This window comes from Microcebus murinus, chromosome 5 (genome assembly GCF_040939455.1).
Source record: "Microcebus murinus isolate Inina chromosome 5, M.murinus_Inina_mat1.0, whole genome shotgun sequence".
NCBI lineage: Eukaryota > Metazoa > Chordata > Mammalia > Primates > Cheirogaleidae > Microcebus > Microcebus murinus.
This window is the reverse complement of record NC_134108.1, coordinates 67,808,069-67,828,971: the sequence shown is the minus strand read 5'-3', so window position 1 is coordinate 67,828,971 and position 20,903 is coordinate 67,808,069. Positions and strand designations below refer to the sequence as shown.

The window sequence follows — 20,903 nt, the reverse complement described above, 5'->3', positions numbered from 1 at the left end:
TGAAAAATAAAATCTCAAACATACTTACCAAACTGCATGCCCCAATCTCCAAGGTAATTTATTCTTGTTACTTGATGTCCTAAAGCTTCTTTGAGATTTGCTATAAAATTTCCTAGTAATTAATAAAACATATAGTTTCTCATTCTTGTTATCCATTTTGGCGTAAGAACCATGTGTTTCTCTATCGTCAAAGTATAGCACAGAAAAATTTTTTGCAAAACTTACCAACTCTATCTTTTTTACTAAAACATTTATTACTCTGTTTTCATCTATATTATGACAAGGGAATAAAGAATTACTTCTAAGGCAGCTGTTCCAAAGAATCTCATAATTTTCACCACCATTATTAATGGGAGTTGGGAACACCTATTAGAGAGTATATTAGAGTAACTAATACTCTAGTCAATTCCAAGGACAGAAAATAAAGAAACCCCAGTAACAATAAATATATAATTTGTGCCCTAAAAACCTAAGCCACTCTGTGTGTTTCTGCTTTTTCTAAATAGCTCACTCTATCTCCTTTCTATAACCAAAGTCCAGCCTCTGCATGCCTTTCCTCTTTCTAAGGCCCTCACTTTCCGGTACTGCTGATGCTGGTTGGTTTCATATTCCACATCTATTCTACTCTCCTAGTGTGCCCTTGTACTCTACAAAGAGGCTGGATACCTAATAAGCACATGTCCCAGAGCTTCTTGCAGTTAGGATTCCAGAGGTCATCTAGATTTGTGTAATCAGATACACTTTGTAAGATTTGAAAGGGGAGTTGCTTTTATTTTTTTATGATAAGCACAGTTGTGCAGGCTTTGTTTTTTTGTGGCACCACTAACAAGAGGTCCTAGTGTTCTGTGATGACCTCCAAAGAAATTGAAGGACAGACAGGTTATGGGGCTGCCTCTTTGTCTGTATGGATTCTAGAAGGCAGGGTAGGCGTGGTGGCAGTTTCCTGATTGTAGCAGTGGCAGCATGGTTCTAAAGCAGTGGAAGTGACTGCAAGAGGCAGGAGCTCCCTTCATGACTAAGTTCTATGGCGTGGTTTTGGGAGTCACTGATGTCAGCTTAATCCAAAGCTTTTTCAGCTCTCCCAACAACTTTGTAAACCACTCAATATCCTGTAATAAATCCCTTCCTGTTTTTACTAACATTGGATTTAGTTTTCTGCAAATAAACCCTCACCCACCAATGTACATATCTGACTTAAATTACCACACTATCTTCTTTTCCTGCTTCGCTACTTCCAGATTTTCCCAATCTATAAAGTCCCAGCAATAGGAATCACCTTCTTCAGCTGGTACTCAGACCATACAGTCTTATTTCTTCTTAGCATCTCGTTATTTCATTAATCCAATTAAATGTCTGAACCTAGGTTTTTGGAATTCGACTAATTTCAAATCCTGGTCAGAATACTTTCTAGCCATGTGATTTTTGGAAAGGTTACTTCTGGTATCTGAATCTTTTCATCTATAAACCAAAGTTAACAGTACTTACCAAACAGGAGTACTGTGAAATTAAAAGAGGTAATACATGAAAACACGAAGCACAGTAAGTAAGTGATAAAATATATCTCTTTCTGGTCCAAATATTTCCTTTACCTGTCAAAACAACTTTATCATATCCTACCTATCATTAATTCACTTCTACACTTTTAACCTATTCATATAGCTTTTTTAATGCAGTGTATTTCTTTTACTGTTTTTCCAGTCCTGTTACTTTCTCTTAAAATGCTCGAGAACTTTGTAATAATGAGAGTTGACCCCATTTCAATAATAATCTATGCCACAAGTACTAATTTCTCAATTCTTAAAAGTATCCAAAGATGGATTAAATATCTTCCAATGTAGAAATTTGTCTCTTGCATGCTTAAGAGAAAGTCATTAGATTTAGATAAACTCTGAAGTCCCTTCCAGTTCTAATATATATATTTTTTGAGACACAGTCTTACTCTGTTGCCCCGGCTAGAGTGCCGTAGCATCAGCCTAGCTCACAGCATCCTCAAACTCCTGGGCTCAAGCAATCCTTCTGCCTCAGCCTCCCAAGTAGCTGGGACTACAGGCATGCGCCACCATGCCCAGGTAATTTTTTCTCTATATATTTTTAGTTGGCCAATTAATTTATTTCTATTTGTAGTAGACACAGGTCTCACTCTTGCTCAGGCTAGTTTCGAACTCCTGACCTTGAGCAATCCTCCCGCCTTGGCCTCCCAGAGTGCTAAGATTACATGAGTGAGCCACCATGCCCAGCCCAGATCTAATATTATATAATTTTAATTTCAGTTTTTCTTTTTTTGTTGTTGTTGAGACAGAGTCTCGCTTTGTTGCCCAAGCTAGAGTGAGTGCCGTGGCGTCAGCCTAGCTCACAGCAACCTCAAACTCCTGGGCTCAAAGCGATCCTCCTGTTTCAGCCTCCCGAGTAGCAGGGACTACAGGCATGTGCTACCATGCCCGGCTAATTTTTTTTATATATATATGTTAGTTGGCCAATTAATTTCTTTCTATTTTTTTTTATAGTAGAGACGGGGTCTCGCTCAGGTTGGTTTTGAACTCCTGACCTCGAGCAATCCGCCTGCCTTGGCCTCCCAGAGTGCTAGGATTACAGGCGTGAGCCACCGCGCCCGCCCATTAATTTCAGTTTTTCAATTGGGCTACTGCATGTCACATTTTACATAAATGAAAATCATAAGTGTATTATACATTAAAGCCTTATAGCTATGAAGTAGTATATAGTAATCTCTTTATTAAAATAGAGTTGTTTTAATTTCTAGTCTTGAACATTCCAGTTAATGCTCATGTGACTGAGACTGAGTTTCTTTTTTAAAATAAAATAAACTATATAAACAAAAAATATTTGGAGAGTTACTATCATCTCCACATAATTTTCTTTTTTTACAACTTTCAGTTCTCCATATGCATATATATTTTGGAGAGTTAAAATCGTAACATACATACTTGTTTCTGAGTTAATCTTTTGGTTTTAAAATGAATTTCATTTTTCTATTTTTAAACAAATGTTTCTCATTTCATCTAATATTTAATTACCATTAGGCGCATACCAATTTAAACTGTGTGGGTTTTCTTTTTTTGTCTTTTTGTTATTTAAGCATTAAAACCATTAAACTTTATTACTACATGTTTTCCCAAAGGCATGTTTAGTAGTTTCTATAAAACTAAACACTTACCTATGATGGTAGAACGCAAATGTCCAACGTGAAATTTTTTGGCAACATTAGGTGAACTGCAAAAAAATTGCAAAAGTTACTTCTTTATTCTAAAAACAAGAGTTCTAAGAATGAATAAGGCTTGATATAATTGGGGACTTGGGCCCTTTGGTAATTTAAGGCAGAGATAAGTTAAAAATTAGAAATTTAAACCAAAGATAAATCAGAACTCAGAAAAATAACATCTTACTGAAACTGATCCTGTGACTCATGGAGCAGTACTATACATGGAAGTGGCACACTTAGGAAGCAGATACATTTAAGGATTGAGAAAAAGATGAAGATAGTCAGAGATATCATTTTGACAAAAACAAATTATTGGGAAGTATACTATAGCAGTTCTCAAACTCTTTATCCTCTTAAAAATTGAGAACGCCAAAGAAATTTTTTTCATATGGGTAATGTCTTCAAATATTTACTTTATCACAAATTAAAACTGAAAAATGTAAAAATATTTATGCATAAAACCTCCCAGAATAAACAGAAATCCGATTCACCACTCCAAATTCTCAATCGCCACATTTATCACTCCTGTGTGCTCAAGAAGTTGTAATCAATCATTTAACCTGAGTGACAGGCACGGTTTTACACACTACACATGCATTAACTTATTTAACAGTCACAAAAGCTGTGAGGTAAGGTACTCTTATTTCTTATTTTACAGATGAGGGAAATAAGACAACAATGAAGAGAGATGATGAAGTACATGGGGCAGCACATAGGGCAGTATCTTGATGACTTGAGTCTGAGTGATCAGCATATGGGGACGAATTATACTGTTCTCTCTCTGTGTTGTATATGTTTGAAAAGTTCACAAGTTTTTCAATATTAAAAAAGATAAATTAATTTTAAAATAGCTAACAAGTGGTAAAATCGGTCTGTCTCTGAAGCCTTGTTATATATACCCCTTTAAAGAGTATTACAATTTAAAAACCTGATCCTATAGATATGTGCACACAATTATGAAATTATGGAACTACACAGATGTTCCTTTAATTATTTAGACAGAAAGTAAATGTTCTTCTACAGGCTTAAAAAAATAAAGAATCTTACATTTCTAGCCAAAAGAGAATAATAAGGATTTGACTTCCCTTTCTGCCTTTAAACAATCAGAAAACCAGAAAAGGGCTAGGCGCGGTGGCTCATGCCTGTAATCCTAGCTCTCTGGGAGGCCAAGGTGGTCAGATTGCTCGAGGTCAGGAGTTCAAAACCAGCCTGAGTAAGAGCGAGACCCCATCTCTACTATAAATAGAAAGAAATTAATTGGCCAACTGATATATACATATAAAATGAGCCGGGCATGGTGGCGCATGCCTGTAGTCCCAGCTACTGGGGAGGCTGAGGCAGTAGGATAGCTTAAGCCCAGGAGTTTGAGGTTGCTGTGAGCTAGGCCGACGCCACGGCACTCATTCTAGCCTGGACAACAAAGCGAGACTCTGTCTCAAAAAAAAAAAAAAAAAACCAGAAAAGATATATGAAACTAGACAACAGGCAGTGAAGGACTATAATCTGAGAGCATGAGAGAAACAAGGGCAGTCCTACCACTGCACCATTTTACTGCCTTACTAGTAAATTTGTGGGATGTAGCTAAAGCAGAAAAATCTAAAATGTGATGTTTATATTAGAAAGGAAAAAGGGTCAAATCAATAATCTAAGCCTCTCCTTTAAGAAACCAGAAAAAGTGGAGCAAACTATATCCAAAGAAAGCAGAATAAAAGGAAATAATATAGATTAAAGCAAGAATCAATTAAAAAACCCAGAAAACAGCTCTATACCATAATTGTGGTTACACAACCTGTATCCTTTTGCCAAAACTCAAATTATATGTTTAAATATGGTGAATTGTATCATATTATATGTAATTATACCTCAATAATGCTGATTTAAGGGGGAGGGAAAAATCTTCATAAAACAGAATACTATGGAACAATAAAAGCTAGCCCTAGATATATTGATATTAAAGGAACATAAGATACATTGTTTAAAAAAAAAGCAAGGAGTAGAACAATGTAAAAGGTATACAGTCTGTTTATAAATGCATAGACTGTCTCTAGGCGGATAAACAAGACATTGATATTGGTGAATGTCCACAGGAGAGAACTGAGAAAGTAGGATGGGGAAGAGATTTCCTTTTCACTGAATATGCCTTTGTAAGCTTTGAATTTTAAAAAACTAAGCATTTATAATATCTGTTTTTTAAAAAACCCCACAACGAAGTAAAACGAAAACCCCACAAGAGAAGTAAATGATTTTGGATTCACAGAACTTTGTATGTTTCTGCTAGAATTAGAATTGAATCTATCTAGGTCTTTAAGCTTTGACAAAACAGCCCTTGAAACCATCAATTTGCCCATTCTCTGGCACCATATTTTTACTAAGAAGGAAAGATAATGAAATGGTTGCCAAATTTAATCCCTTTGGCAACCAAGTAGCCACTATAAATTACAATTTGGATACTTTTCTGGGTCTTTTGTTACATTATTTCACATAATTTCCTCAATCTTGTTAAGAAGGGACAGGTACTATTTTTTTTTTTTTTTTTACAGCCATCATCATACTGAAGGGACAGGTACTATTACTCTTTATTTTCCAGCTAAGAAGAGACCAGAGAAATAAACTGTCCCATCCCAGATCACCAAATCAGTTACAAACAGTCAGAACTGCTACCCTGACCTCCCAGATTCCCATGCAATCAGTCAGAGGTCTCCGATCTGTTTTGTGAGAAGAGCACCTCACATTTGTGAGAAGCAAGGGATAGGGAAGATCACACTAAGGAAAGAAAAGGAAAGGCTGCCACTGCTGCTGCAGATGTGATCTGTACAAAAGAGGAAAGGCTGGTTGGGTGCAGTGGCTCACACCTGTAACCTCAGCACTTTGGAAGGCCAAGGTGGGAAGATCCCTTGAACCCAGGAGTTCAAGACTAGCCTGAGCAATACAGCAAAATCCCATCTCTACAGAAAATTTTTTAAAAATGAGCAGGGCACAGTGGCATGCACTTGTAATCCTAGCTACTTGGGACACAGGTGGGAGGATCGCTTGAGCCCAGGCATTTGAGGCTGCAGTGAGCCGTGATTGTGCCACTGCACCACTCTACTCCAGTCTGGGTGACAGAGCAAGACTGTCTCTTAAAAAGGGGGGGCGCGGGGGAGGCTAAGTTTGCAGAAGAGAAGGGCAACAGTAGTGAGCTTCAAAGTCTTACACCACCTACCAGGTGGAGTCCAAGTCCATGACAGACACCCATCTACCTTGGCACGTTATCAATATGTCCTTCATTAATTTAAAGATGTGAGAGAAAACAAAGATGCCAACATTTCTTTGTTATTCATATCATTAAGAGATGTACTCTATTTTCCTTTTTATTGAATCTGGGGTGGGGTCTTGTAGAACGTGACAGAAGTTATGCTGTGCCCATTCCAACACTAGATGCCTGTGCTACCCTGGAGGCCTGAGCACATTTGTAAAGAAGTCTGGCTACCCTGCTGGAGAGATAATGTGGAGAGAGATTGAGAGAGAGAGATAGAGAGAGAGAGATAGAGATAGAGAGAGAGAGAGAGAGAGAGAGAGAGATAGAGAGAGAGAGAGAGAGAGAGAGAGAGAGAGAGAGAGAGAGAGAGAGATACCTGGCCAGAGAAGTAAATGATTTTGGAATTCTAGCCCAAGTAAAGTCTCTAAATAACCATACTTACATAAGTGACCTCAGGCAAGTAGAAGAACCACTGAGCTTAAACATTCCTCTCTCCCCTTTACTAACCCATAGAGTCCACCAGTATGAAAATGGTAGCTGTTTTAAGACACTATTCAGGAATTGGTAAATTTTTTCTTAAGGAGCCAGATAGTAAATATTTTAATAGGCTTTTGGGTCATCTGGTCTCTGTCTCAACTACTCAGTTCAATTCAACTCTATTCTGCCATTGCAATTTGAAAAGAGCCAATATATTAACTGATAACATAAACAAACATGCATGGTTGTGTTCCAATAAAACTTTATTTACAAAAACAGCAGGCTGGATTTTGCCCATTGGCTGAAGTTTACCAATCCCTGTATTAAGCTTTACAGTTCTTCCTTATTTGAGAGATAACTGAAATGACAGGCAACTTTCTTTGAGGGATGACCTTACTGTAGTTTCTCTCTGGTATGAGGATGACTATATGAAGTCCCTCTCCTGATTGTGATACAATAAATGTTTAAACTTAATTTTAAATATGATTGTGCTGTACTGACAATGTAAGATTCATCACAGTATCTGTCTGCTCCATAGGAGCAGAAGTTTACTTAGCAATCAGTCCTTATCCTAAACTGATGAGTTTGACTCTTAGAGGGTCTGCTTTTTCTAAGAACACCAGTGACATAGACAGTACAAATGCAGAACCATAAAACCCACTCTTTCTCTGATCATCCAGGAGCTATTCATAAATAAGTTTAAAAGTGATCATAAATTATAATAACGAGTTAGTAAAAATGAAATATTTCCCATATCAATTTTTAAAAATCTTCCACAGAAATAAATACTTAAAAAGACAAAAGATTCTAGCAAGTTCCTCCTTTCTAAGTGGAAGAACAGTTTATCAAGACTCTTCTGCTTTTAGGAAGACAAACACAATACCTCTGATAATTTTCTTGAGCTGTCAACCTATCAGTTGTACAATGAAAGTTTTAGTTCTTAGTGTTCCTTTTTCTTTTTTTGGTTACTTCTAAAGAGTCTAAATATTAGACTGATGACATATTTGAAAGTTATAATAATATATACACAAAGACTATTTAGAAGCATATTACAACTTCAAGCTATTTTTCTAATTAAAAAATATATATGCTACAAATACTACAAGACTTTGTTCTCTGGTAATCAAATTTCTTTAAAATTCTTTGTATGATAGTAACCATTATCCCTGCCTTAAGATATTAAAGTGAGTGACTAGTTCTTCCAAAAAAGTAATTGTTAAATAATAAAAAGTAAAAGAAAACATAATAATCTTTATATATTATTTGGATTGGAGGTCCAAAAATCTATTTTTACTCATTCATGGTTTTATGTGATAAAAACATAATATAATTTCACTGGTTTTCAATTTTTCTACCTATAATTTAGTGAGAACCCAAGTGATGATGGTAAAACAGTGACCTGCCAGCCAGCTTGATTAATCAACACATAAAATGGGTAAGTACTCACCTGAATTCAACCACAATCTTCTTCCGGGGAAGACTAGAGAATAGTTCACTTTTTAAACCATATTTTGAGCCATCTTCAATTACTTGTTGTAGCACTGTCTAAAAAATAAAAAGAGTGCAATTTAATGATAGGAAAAACGTTGCAATGCTATTACTTTGTTACTAGGAATTAAATGTTGTTAATTTTTCATTCTAATTTATGGAACTGAGAATTTTAGAGGAAGGACCACCTCCTTTGTCACTAATGCTAGTTGGAGTAGTGATAACATGAGTTAGCATTTATGGGGGCTCTGTGCCCTTTTAGATATCATGTCCTTTCATTCTAACAGTAACCATTCATGCAGATATGTTACAGATAAGGAAACTAAAGCTTGGTGAGGTTAAGTAACTGCCAAAAGTCCCACAGCAAATATTAACAACAAAATCCATTTTTATTTTCTTGCATCAAACATTCATTGAAGGCATACTGTGTGCCAGGCACTAAGCATTTTAAATGCATTAGCCATTTAATCCTCATGACAGCCTTAGATATAAGTACTATTTTTATAAACGAGGAAACACATCTACAGAGAAGTAACTTTCCCAAAGCCATGCTGCTATTAAGTCATGTAGCAAAAGCTTTTCCCACTCCACAGCTAATGTATTAACTACTGCATGCTGCTGTTGATGCTTTTGTGATACTAAAGACCACAAATAATGGTAGGAAAAAAATAAAAACATATAATTAAGTGCCTATGGGCTACACAAATAAAAAACAAATCTCACAGAAACTTACAAAACATATTCCAGGTTATTTTTTAGTGATTATGTAGAACTATTTTGTATTTCAAAAAAATTCATACTTTATTTTTCACTAATGGTAATAATGCATTTTTTTAAAAAAGTGTTGGGTTTTGAAATTGTACTTTTACATTGGTTTTGCTTTCAAACTGCACCTTAAGTCCTAAAAATGTAGTTTATTATGCAAATAACTTTATTATAAAAGAGTTGGTTAAGATGTTCCCTATGTGGAACAGGCAGAGAAGGTAGCAGCAGGCATAACAATCAACATTTAAGAAGCATCTAGAGTGCAAGGTCCAAGACTAGGTGCTTCTATGGTATATGTTCTCTTTAGGCCTCATAATCTTAAAGATGGGCGACATTTCCCATTTAATAGATGCAAAAAATAAAGTTCAGAAACAGTATGTATCTGCACAAGGAAATAGAAAATAATTTTCTCTTACATTGTCCAGTAGGAAACAGAAAGGATTAACATGATATATAGACATTAAATAGTGTCTGTCACATATATGGAAGGGGTCCAACAAATGTTATCACTCCAAGAATATGTGTGACAAGAAGACTGCAATTGGAGGGGTAAACATTAAAAAGAAGGAATCCATGTTCAGAACATTATAAACCGAAAGTCTATAAATCTTTTTCACTTCCCATCTCTTTTTATATAATGATAGACTCCACAAAAGTTAACAGCAGTAAGTTAGAATTCTCTTTAACAAATGACCCCCCTCCATTGATTTCTCTAGCACAAACAAAAAAAACCCAACTTTTCACTTTCCTTTGTAGGCTCTTCCACCATCTGCCCTTCATCTGCACTCTGTGTTCCATTCCTGCTTCTAGCTTCTTACTTTACACTTCTAGGTGATTTAAACCACTCTCCTAAGACTTCGACTACTACTTACTTAACAAAATCTCTTTTGTCCTGCAGATTGATACACACTAAAGGCAGGATTGGACATATCTCTCAGGAACTTCAAATGCAATATACTTGCTCTTCCTTCTACACTGTCCATTTCCATGAACTTTATTCCCATTCACCCAGCTAACCAACTCAGAAACCTAGGAGTTCCTAACATTTCCCCTTTCCCCTTGACCTCCATAATCAACCATCTATTAATCTGCAAGCCCTGCATATGCTGTCTCCTAAATATCATGTTATTCCCTCTGCCTTAATTTAGATCCTCATCTGTCAACTACACCACTAAAAAAACAACTATGACAGCTATATGCCAAATAACATTGTTTTGGGTCAACGACATATCATATATATGATGGTAGTCTCATAAGATTATAATGGAGCTGAAAAATTCCTATCATCTAGTGACATCACAACCGTCCTACCATAGTAGCTTAATGCATTACTCATGTATTTGTGGTAATGCTGCTATAAACATACTGGGCTGTCAGTCATATAAAAATACATAGCACACACCATTATGTATATAGTACATAATTCTTAATAATGATAATAAATGACTTACTGGTTTATATATTTACCACACTATGCTTTTTTTTTTTTTAATCATTAGAGCATATTCCTTTTACTTATTAAAAAAACAGTTAACTGTAAAACAGACTCAGGTCCTTCAGGATGTATTTCAGAAGAAAGCATTATTATCAAAGGAGATGACAACTCCATATGTGTTATTGCCCCTGAAGATTTTCCAGTGGGACGACATGTGGAGGTGGAAGGTAGTGATAATCATGATCCTCACTCTCGCTAATGTGTGTGTTTGTGTCTTAATTTTTAACAAAAATGTTGAAAAAGAAAAAAATTTTATGAATAGATAAAATTTTATAAAGACATAAAGAAAACAGTTTTGTACAGCTATACATGTGCTTGTGTTTTAAGGTGTTATTACAAAAGAGTCAAAAAGTCAAAAAACTAAAAAAGTTCATAAAGTCAAAAAGTTATAGCAAGCTAAGGTTAACTTACTGAAGAAAAATACTTTTATAAATTGAGTGTAGCCTAAGTGTACAGTAATGTCCTAGGCCTTCACATTCACCTATCACTTACTGACTCACCCAGAGCAACTTCCAGTCCTGTAAGCTCCACTGGTAAGTATGCTATATAGGTGTACCATTTTTTATCTTTTATACTATGTTTTTAATGTTCCTTTTCTATGTTTAGATATGTTGAAATACACGAATACTTACCATTGTGTTACAATAGTGTACGCTGGTATTCGATACAGTAAATGTGCTATATAGGTTTGTAGCGTAGGAGCAACAGGCTATACCATATAGCCTAGATATGTAGTAGGCTATATACCATTTATGTTTGTTTAAATACACATTATGATGCTTGCACAACAAAATCACCTACTGTCACACTTCTCAGAATGTACCCCAGTTGTTAAGCAATGCATGACCGCACAAAAAAACAATACCACCTACCTTTTTATAACACACATTTAATTAAATCTGTTTTTATTCAAACCCTTCAATGATTCCCACCATTTAAAAGATTTCACCAATTTCAGATCTGATTTTTACTTTACATGCATATCACTTTTTAAAACTTTAATGAAATTCTTTTTTGTTAAAAGGCACATTATAATATCCATAAAAACCACAAATTAGAAGTGCTAGGGTTTTTGGGGTTTTTTTTTGCAATTAATAACTATTAAAATGAAATACATTTCATTGGTGTACTATCAAAAATCATCACATGTGCTGCCTGTGTTATACATAACATGGAAAATAATAACTTATAGAAAAAAGCTGAAACTCTTGTGCAGAAAATATAAGGCATTTCAAACTACTTTCTTATCCTCCTAAGCCATCCTATGGGCAAACCATCCTCAATCATTTGCTAATTTCCAGACAATGCCATGTTCTTGACTGACTGTACTGTGGCCCAAGCTGTTCTCTCTGCTTAAAACACAGGCCCTTGTATCCTTCAGGTATATTCTTCATCTTCATCCCAATTCAAGGTCATCTTTTCTCCTCAAGTAAGACCTTTCTTTACACTGGGAATGCATCTTATACATGCCTTCATATATTCAATAATATTCATCACATTATTGTACCCATCAAGTTACACGTATTTTTTTTTTTAATGCTTTCCTTTTAGATGATAAGCTCCTGATGCCAGGATCCAAACAATTTTATCTTTAGATCTCAGTAATATAGTTCCTGGTAAGTGATAAGGAGGTTTATTAAATTAGTGGGCACACAGATGAAAGCTTTTTACGAAAGAATGTCAGTGACTACTAAAGTTCCCTGATAGTCCAATAGGTGAATAAGCTAGAGGCCTATTTATCAATATGCATGCTTAAATGTAAGATATACTCAGTAATGTAAATATTGGTGCATAAAGGGCTTTTAATAAGAAGTGAAATCTTTTAAAGGTTTCAATTTTTAGAGCACCTTAGCAAATTAATGAACATTCAAATTAATTGACTGGTACTTTCACCATCATCTTTTTCTGTGGATGATTTTTGTCATTTAAACTAACTCTGTTTATTTCTATATGGCCCTGATCAGGACTTCTAAGGAAGCTATCACTCAATACCTACTTGCCTAGTCAATTCTTTGGTAAGTAGCTGAAAAGTGCTTAAAATCATTTATTCTTTCCATGTGCTCATGGAAACCATATGTGATTTGAATGCACCCACTGTATATGGACACAAACTCCATTAATGAAATAACAGGAGCAGAACTGGAGCCATTCAAATTAGTATTTCTCTCCCTTTTTTTAAACTTTTGGTAGAGCATGCAAACTTGAATTTGGCAAATAAAAAAAATGTGTGCAAAATAAAATGATGTTATTCATTGAGTATTTTTAAGACATATCTAAGGAAATAGTTTTGTTTGCATTTTTCCTGTTTGGTTAAAATTATATTTGTGAGGCCAGGCGTGGGGTGGCTCACTCCTGTAATCCCAGCACTCTGGGAGGCTGAGGTGGGAGGATTGCTCAAGGTCAGGAGTTCGAAACCAGCCTGAGCAAGAGCGAGACCCTGTCTCTACTAAAAATACAAAGAAATTAATTGGCCAACTAAAAATATATTGAAAAAATTAGCCAGGCATGGTGGCGCATGCCTATTGTCCCAGCTACTCGGGAGGCTGAGGCAGAAGGACTGCTTGAGCTCAGGAGTTTGAGGTTGCTGTGAGGTAGGCTGATGCCACAGCACACTAGCCCGGGCAACACAGTGAGACTCTGTCTCACAAAAAAAAAAAAGAAAAAAAAAAAAGGTGAAATATTCAATCCCTTGGTTATTGTTATCTATAATAGCTAACATGAAATTAAGTGAAAGTGCAAGTGTGGGGTCTGACCTTGATGCTACACGAAGCTCAGATTTCAGTCAGTCTGAGCTTAGGCCACAAACCTAAAAGCCATCCCCTTAGGGAGAAATTATGCAGGGACAACAGAAAGTTAACTCTGAGATCTATGGTTATCAAGAAGGTAGTCAATGTGGGGAATGGAAAAGTAACTATTGTTACTTTTGTTACTACTGTTCCATAACCAAGTAACTATTGAAACCAGAAGGTACAGCGTGAAGGAATCCTTCTATTTTGTGGGTCAGTGTCATCAGCTTCCTAGGAAACCTTCACTAAAATAGATTATAAGAGTAACCAATTTAGGGGGAGTATCTTTGGTATTAAAAGCTGCAGAATGGAAGAGCATGTTTGGGTTGATGCAGGACTCATAGCTCACCACTGACCAATCACAGATGGGCATATATGATCCAGACACACAGGAGATTATTCCTGAGAGCCACCAGCCTGGTGGTCTAGATAAAAGCCACTGTAAGTTCTGTTTACTCAGAGAAGGTGGACTGTTTGACTCCACCTAAAAATGCCAAATGTAACACCTCAGGTGAAGCAGCTGATATGCTTTGTACACAAGCCAGGTGGGGCTGGCTTTATGATGACGGGGATAGTCACTCACTGAATATGCCCATTCTCCACATAATGGCCAACGGGATCCCTTTTGCAGGGGCATCCCCTTTGATGTTACTCCTGCAGAATCTAACAATAGTTCCAGAAGCCTTACCATATTTGCAGTCTCAGCTTCCCAACATGGGCCTTACAGATGCTAATAAAAACAGGGTAACTAACAAGAGAATGGTGAAAGGTAGAAGGCAAAGTCAAAGGACTCCCCAGGGAAGGTGGAAATTTTTAAATGGTTATTAATAAACAAGATGAATAAAGAAAACACTGATAGGGGTGAAACCAAAAGGAAAACAAATTTTACCAATTTAACTCACTGGTTTGCTAAGTTGACATGAAATGTTATCAAGAGTCCAGCAGGTTGTAGATAATTTTTAACAAGCTCAAAACAAATGTCTTTCTTATCTGTGTGGCTGATTTTGGCTAACTCATTTATTAAAAAAAAAAGATAAAAGAATAAAGGTCAAGAATCTAGAGACAAGCATGAAATACTAACTCTCCTTCAGAAGAATCACAGGATGCATTGGCAAAAGCCTGTGAAATATATAACCTTGGTAAGAGACCATATTATTAGAAATTTTGGTTTATGGTTATTTTTAATTCAAGACTGCAATATTTACTAAGCCTGACCAACCCAACACTGGGGTGTATTTCTTTTTAAAAATAATAGGCCAACATACATATTATGTGAAATTTTAAAATTCAATTGAGATGAAATTCTCAATGAAAGATTTGATACCACTTTCTATCCAGGATTATCTGTCCTCCAATGTCTCATCTGAGTGAGACTCAACACCTCTTGTGAGATTTCTTCAAGCTCTCTAGGCCATCCTGATTTCTCCATCTCTGAACTTCCTTATGCTTATTGTATCAACCACCTTTGTTTTAATAATTATTGTTTTATTAAAAGGAGAAGCTGCCCAATGGTTTCTTCTGTATGAATCTTATGCTTCCAACAGATTTTAGGCCACGTAAGAACAGAAACCAGCAGTACCTTTCTTATATTCAATTTAGATTCCATTTATTCATTCCACAAGTAGTTATCTAGCACCCACCGCATGCCAGGCATTGTGCTAGGAACTGGAAATCCAATAGTGAGGAGAACAGATGCTATAAGCCCTAATGGAAATGAGAGTTTAAAAGACAAGAGGAATTAATCAAATAAAGGAATGTAAAATAGTGACTATGACAGATTCTACAAAGGAGAGACATAGTCATCTCTCACTTATGATGGGGACACATTCCAAGAAATGCATTCGTAGACAAGTTTGTCATTGTGCAAACATCATAGAGGGTGCTTATATTCATACAAACCTAGACGATATAGCCTACTACACAACTAGGCTATCTGGTATACCCTATTCCTTCTAGGCTATAAACCTGTATAGCATATTATTATACTGAATACTGTAGGCAACTATAACACAATGGTAAATATTTGTGTATCTAAATATAACTAGAAAAGGTATAGTAAAAATAGGGTATTGTGATCTTCTGGGACCACAGTCATATATTCACTCCATTGTTGACTGAAACATGGTTATGTGGCACATGACTGTACAGTGCTATAGACCACATTAAATGAAGGAGTCAAAAAAGTACTGCCAGGAAATATCAAGATCTGAAGGATAAGCAGATGTTAACTTGGGCTGGCACCCTAGGCAGGAAGATTAGCATATACAAAGGTTTTGAGGCAAGAGGAGGCACAATAAATTTAAATATTAAAGGCTACACCAAGGCTAGAGCAAAGAGGGAAAGCACAATGGCTGGATAATAACCCATTCTTACCTTTGTTAATAGTTCTCTGTTTATTTTGAAATTTACAGTCCCTTCACCAGTGCTGATTTCACTCACCACTGTATCACATCTTAGCTGAAAAGATAACAAACCACATAAAATAGGTATGTTATATAATAGGCCTAATGAGATAATGTAGTTCTAATACTATAAAATTGGTTTAAAAAGTCAGCAGGTGAATCATCTTTCACAGTCTCTATATCTGGACCTGGGACTTAGTCAATCTCTTTAGTTCCATCATTCTATTTAGGTAAATACATTTCACTTTTTTCCTGACTAGTATGCTATTCTGTATTCAGACTCTCTCTCTTCTTCTTTCCCTCCCCTCAAATTTTCCACGTAACAGGGAGGAAATGAAAGTATCACGCTACCTTCACTCTGTCTACTCTGACATGTAATGAACACTTTTTATCTTACCCACTTTCATGAGAGCCACAGAACAAGACATTCTGTTAGGGCTTACACTAAAGCACCTGCACCAACAGGTATGATATATTTAAATGTTTTTTCTTCTGTGCACATGCCTTCACTTTTTAATGTATTAGATGTTCAGAAGCCCTGATACATCCATGGATCTTCAGCAGATACCTGTTGTCACTGAACAGTCCCAAGCCTTTGTTTTTAAGAATTTAGAAGAAATAGGAAAAGGGGACTAAATATTGTAATTTGAATGATTATACTTCTGATATACTTTCTGATAGAAATCTGGAGTGACTTTGTGATCAAATAAATATTTACTCAGCTACCAAAGCTCCTTTATCATACTCATTCTTTAATTAAACATCTTTTTCTATGACAGTGACTTTCATTGTTCCAATTCTTCACAGTTCCCAGATACCTCCTCTGTGTTACATGTTAATAACTCTATCTAAAAAAAAAACAATCCTTCTCCAGCATCTGTCTTTTCTGAGGGTATTACAGTAACAATTTAGATTTAGTCATTCTTTACAATCCTTTCAATTCCTCTTTTAGATATCAAACCCATCAGAGTACTTAGAAATGAAAGAGGCTTATTAAATCATCTAACACCTCTTCTCTGTAATCATGATTCTATTTACATCTAATCATTTCTTCTCATATTTTAATGCTCATCTTCTCAGAAACTCATTTTAAAAATTGCAACTCACTGCTGTAATTCATCAAATTTGTTTTCCTAAATTCAAAAGTCCATCCAGTATTAATCTGTAAATTTAATTAACACTTCAGTCCTCCTGTAAGTGGTTAATCAAAAAACTGAACAATGTCAGCTCAAGAGGAATGGTTTATAACTAATTTGAAAAACTGCAACATTATAGTACATGGCTAAAATGAATTTAAATTATATTATCCAAAATGCCTTGAACAAAGAAACACTATTAAATTCATTATTATGGCTGAGACTGCCACAGACTATTTTTTACTTTAAAATATTAAGTTTATTATAATGTCAAACAGAGATAATAGTGCTAAGGTACCTTCTCTGCCAGTCTCTTGGCTTGAACTTGAATATCTGGTCTCAAATGGTCATTGTTGTTTTCCAATAAGGAATCCACAGAAAGCTGAAAATCAGCTACTTCTCTAAAGACAGACATTGAAATGGGAAAGAGCCGTTGTTACCTTAAAAGCATAACTAGTATAACAAAGACTAATCACTATGGGTTGGTTCTCCACATCAACATAATTTTTATTGGAAGAAGGTGTTATGGTTCTACATGCTTTCAAAGTTAAAAGCAAGGAAATTAGAAATCATCTTGTATTTATTTAGAACTTTTTCTTATCATCTTATAAAATGCTTCCTCTTCTATCATCTAATTGTAGCTTTATGATATCTCTGTGAAATAGGCAGAACAGCCATCTTAGTTTACATAAAAACTGATGTCTGGCAAGTTAAATATCTCCTCCAAAATCTGACTGCAATTCATAAGCAGACTTAGAAAAAAGCCCAGGTTTCTTCTACAATGCTTCCTCTACTATTCCAAATGCTTGCTTCTAATTCAAGTCTCCCTCCACCACCAGCTGATCTCCAAATGACATATTTTTAAAATGTTATAATTTGAGTTTCAACATGAGAAAAAAGATGAATATCACTATTAACACTCTGTAATTCATTAAAGAGAGAGACATTCTGCCACTTGTCCTTTTCATTGAGTTGGTGAAGAAATAAAGCAAAAACAGAAACACAAAGCAACCAGTTAGTGAAAATAAATCATTTGTTTCATAAAATCAGTTATCTTTGGGGAAGGAAGGTATGGAATGGAATAAAGATGCATGTATCAGTAACTTCAACAGTATTTGTTATGTCTTATTTCTAAAAACAAAAATTAAAAGCCCCTCTCCCCTGCCAAAAAAAAAAAAAGACAAAGTAAATTTGGAAAAAAGACTTGACAATTTAGAAAATGATCATGAGAGTGTTCACTACATTATTCTCTAATTTTTCTGTAGGTTTGAAATAGTTCAAGGTGTAAAAGCATTTTTTAAATCTACATACAAACCTCTATATAACTGACTCACATTAACATCTTCTGATGTAGTAAGGAACTACAGAATAAGATTATGGGTGGAGGGAGTAGGTGGAAACAATATCTGCTCAGCCCATCTGTCGCTGGCATAAAAAGGCATACTTTAGAGGGGACACAAGTGACTTCCTTCATATCACTCATAAAATTCAGGGAAATGTCTAAAAATTCCTGTGTGACTTCTGGTTAACATCACATCACAATAAAAAACCTAGTCTATAATGACCATTAAGAATTTCCCCAAGCCTTAACCTATTATCTAGCAGCCTTGTCTGAATTACACTTATCAACCTAAACTCATCTACTGATGTTCCAACTAGAAGCACAGACACAAGTTCATCTGCCAGTCAGTGTCTACATGATTTTGGGGTATGTTGCTTAACCTCCCTGTACCTCAGTAAAATGGTGATAATAATGGTACCTACTTCCTAGTGTTGTTAAAAAATGAATTCCTGTTATAAATAATATTAATCTTAGTTCTGTTGTTAAACAAAAATGTTAAATAGTACCAGTATTAACCCCTAGGGAATCACTTTTTCTGTACTTCTTTATATACTAACTTGGTTGGCACAGTTTCCTTTGTTTCTTTTCTAAAACTATTCTTTAATAAGAACATCACAATTCAATTTTCTAAAAATTAATTTTAATTGTGTAAACTCATATAAGGTTCAATCAAGGACTTTGATAGCTGTAGTCAAGTATTTGTGCCAATAAATAATTGAGGGGAACTGAAGAAATAAAATGGGAATAACATACAAAGTAGGACAGGAGTAAGAAACATACAAAGATTTTTAAAAACCAAGGAAAATAAAAAGTAATAAGAGCACAAACAAGTAATAAGTGCCCTATTAGCAATATTAATTAAAATGATACAGATGTGAACAAAAATTAGATTCTGATTTTTTGATGCATAGCTAAGATACTTTATAAAAACTTTAATATTACCACAAACCCATAGCATAGCTCTCAAATATCCTGGAAAAACAAAGAAGTCACATGATTTTCTGTAGTTTTTTAAAAAATTATGAATAGTACAAAGCATCTAGAACGTTATCCTAGACATGAATAAATATCCAATTTAAAAACTATATTATCTCAATGAAATCACAAATACTTCCAATTATTTCTATGGCAAAAAGACCAAAAAAAAAAAAATCACCCTTGTAGTCTATTAATAGCAATTAACACCAACTTATTAAACTAAGAATATTTAAAACATGAATTCTGAAATTATGCAAAGGGTAATTTACCAGTAAGAAAGGCCTGAGAGAGAAGAAAATGCTTCAGGGAGGTGAGGGAAATAAACTAGATTTGACCTACTTCATAGTTTTCTCTTTTGGGAGCTTTTAATTATACACCCACAGGTACTTTTGCTTTGTTTACTTAAAGACATGATACTCACATTTGAATTATGTATAAAGTCAGAACTAAAAACAATCTAAATGTTCATCAATAGGTGAATGTTAGAATATTATATTGTTAAAAGTGGTATTTATAAAAAAAGAATGATGTCAATGGAATACGGTTCAAAAAAATCTTACTTTTTTTTTTTTTTGAGACAGAGTCTCACTCTGTTGCCTAGGCTAGAGTGCTGTGGCATCAGCCTAGCTCACAGCAACCTCAAACTCCTAGGCTCAAGGGATCTTCCTCCTGCCTCAGCCCCCCAAGTAGCTGGGACTACAGGCATGCACCACCATGCCTGGCTAATTTTTTCTATATAGTTTTTTAGGTAGCCAATTAATTTCTTTCTATTTATAGTAGAGGCCGGGTCTCACTCTTGCTTAGGCTGGTTTCGAACTCCTGGCCTTGAGCGATCCTCCCGCCTTGGCCTCCCAGAGTGCTAGGATTACATGAGTGAGCCACCATGCCCAGCCTTTTTCTGTTTTTTTAAAAGCTGAAAAACATTTAAAGAAAAAAAATAAAAAATACACTAACCTGCTAAAATCAGTGGTCTAATTGTGCTAAGACTATTGGGGACGTGTTTATTTTCTTATTCTTCTGTATTTTCTTGAATTTCCTTAAGGAGATTATCTGTTTGGCTTTGTGACAGAAAAACAAATTTAAGGCTGGGCGTGGTGGCTCATGCCTATAATCCTAGCACTCTGGGAGGGGAGGCGGGAGGACCGTGTGAGCTCAGGAGTTTGAGACCAGCCTGAGCAAGAGCCGGACCCTGTCTCTACTAAAAAAATAGAAATAAATTATCTGGACAACTCAACTGAAAAAACAACAACAACAAATATATATATATATAAAAATTATTAGCTAGGCATGGTAGTACATGCCTGCATTCCCAGCTATTTAGGAGGCTGAGGCAGGAGGATTGCCTGAGCCCAGGTATTCGAGGTTGCTGTGGACCAGGCTGATGCCACAGCATTCTACTCTAGCCCCAGCAACAGAGTAAGACTCTGTCAGGAAAGGGACGGGACGGGACGGGGACGGGGACGGGGACGGGGACGGGGACGGGGACGGAAAAGGGAAGGGAAAGGGAAAGGGAAAGGGAAAGGGAAAGGGAAAGGGAAAGGGAAAGGGAAAGGGAAAGGGAAAGGGAAAGGGAAAGGGA

At 35.7% G+C, this 20,903-nt stretch overlaps 1 protein-coding gene across 2 annotated transcripts in view; it reads right to left on the bottom strand.

Moving 5' to 3' along the window:
• Positions 1-20,903, bottom strand: part of RARS2 (arginyl-tRNA synthetase 2, mitochondrial) — a 65,411-nt gene that overhangs the window by 28,398 nt on the left and 16,110 nt on the right. For both annotated transcript variants that reach the window (XM_076003121.1, XM_012750895.2), the window contains exons 3-7: positions 17,303-17,405; positions 15,840-15,923; positions 8,380-8,477; positions 3,173-3,228; positions 29-112 (exon numbers count right to left, since the gene is read on the bottom strand). In XM_076003121.1, coding sequence (XP_075859236.1) covers positions 29-112; positions 3,173-3,228; positions 8,380-8,477; positions 15,840-15,923; positions 17,303-17,405 — 425 coding nt within the window. The remainder of the gene's footprint in view (positions 1-28; positions 113-3,172; positions 3,229-8,379; positions 8,478-15,839; positions 15,924-17,302; positions 17,406-20,903) is intronic.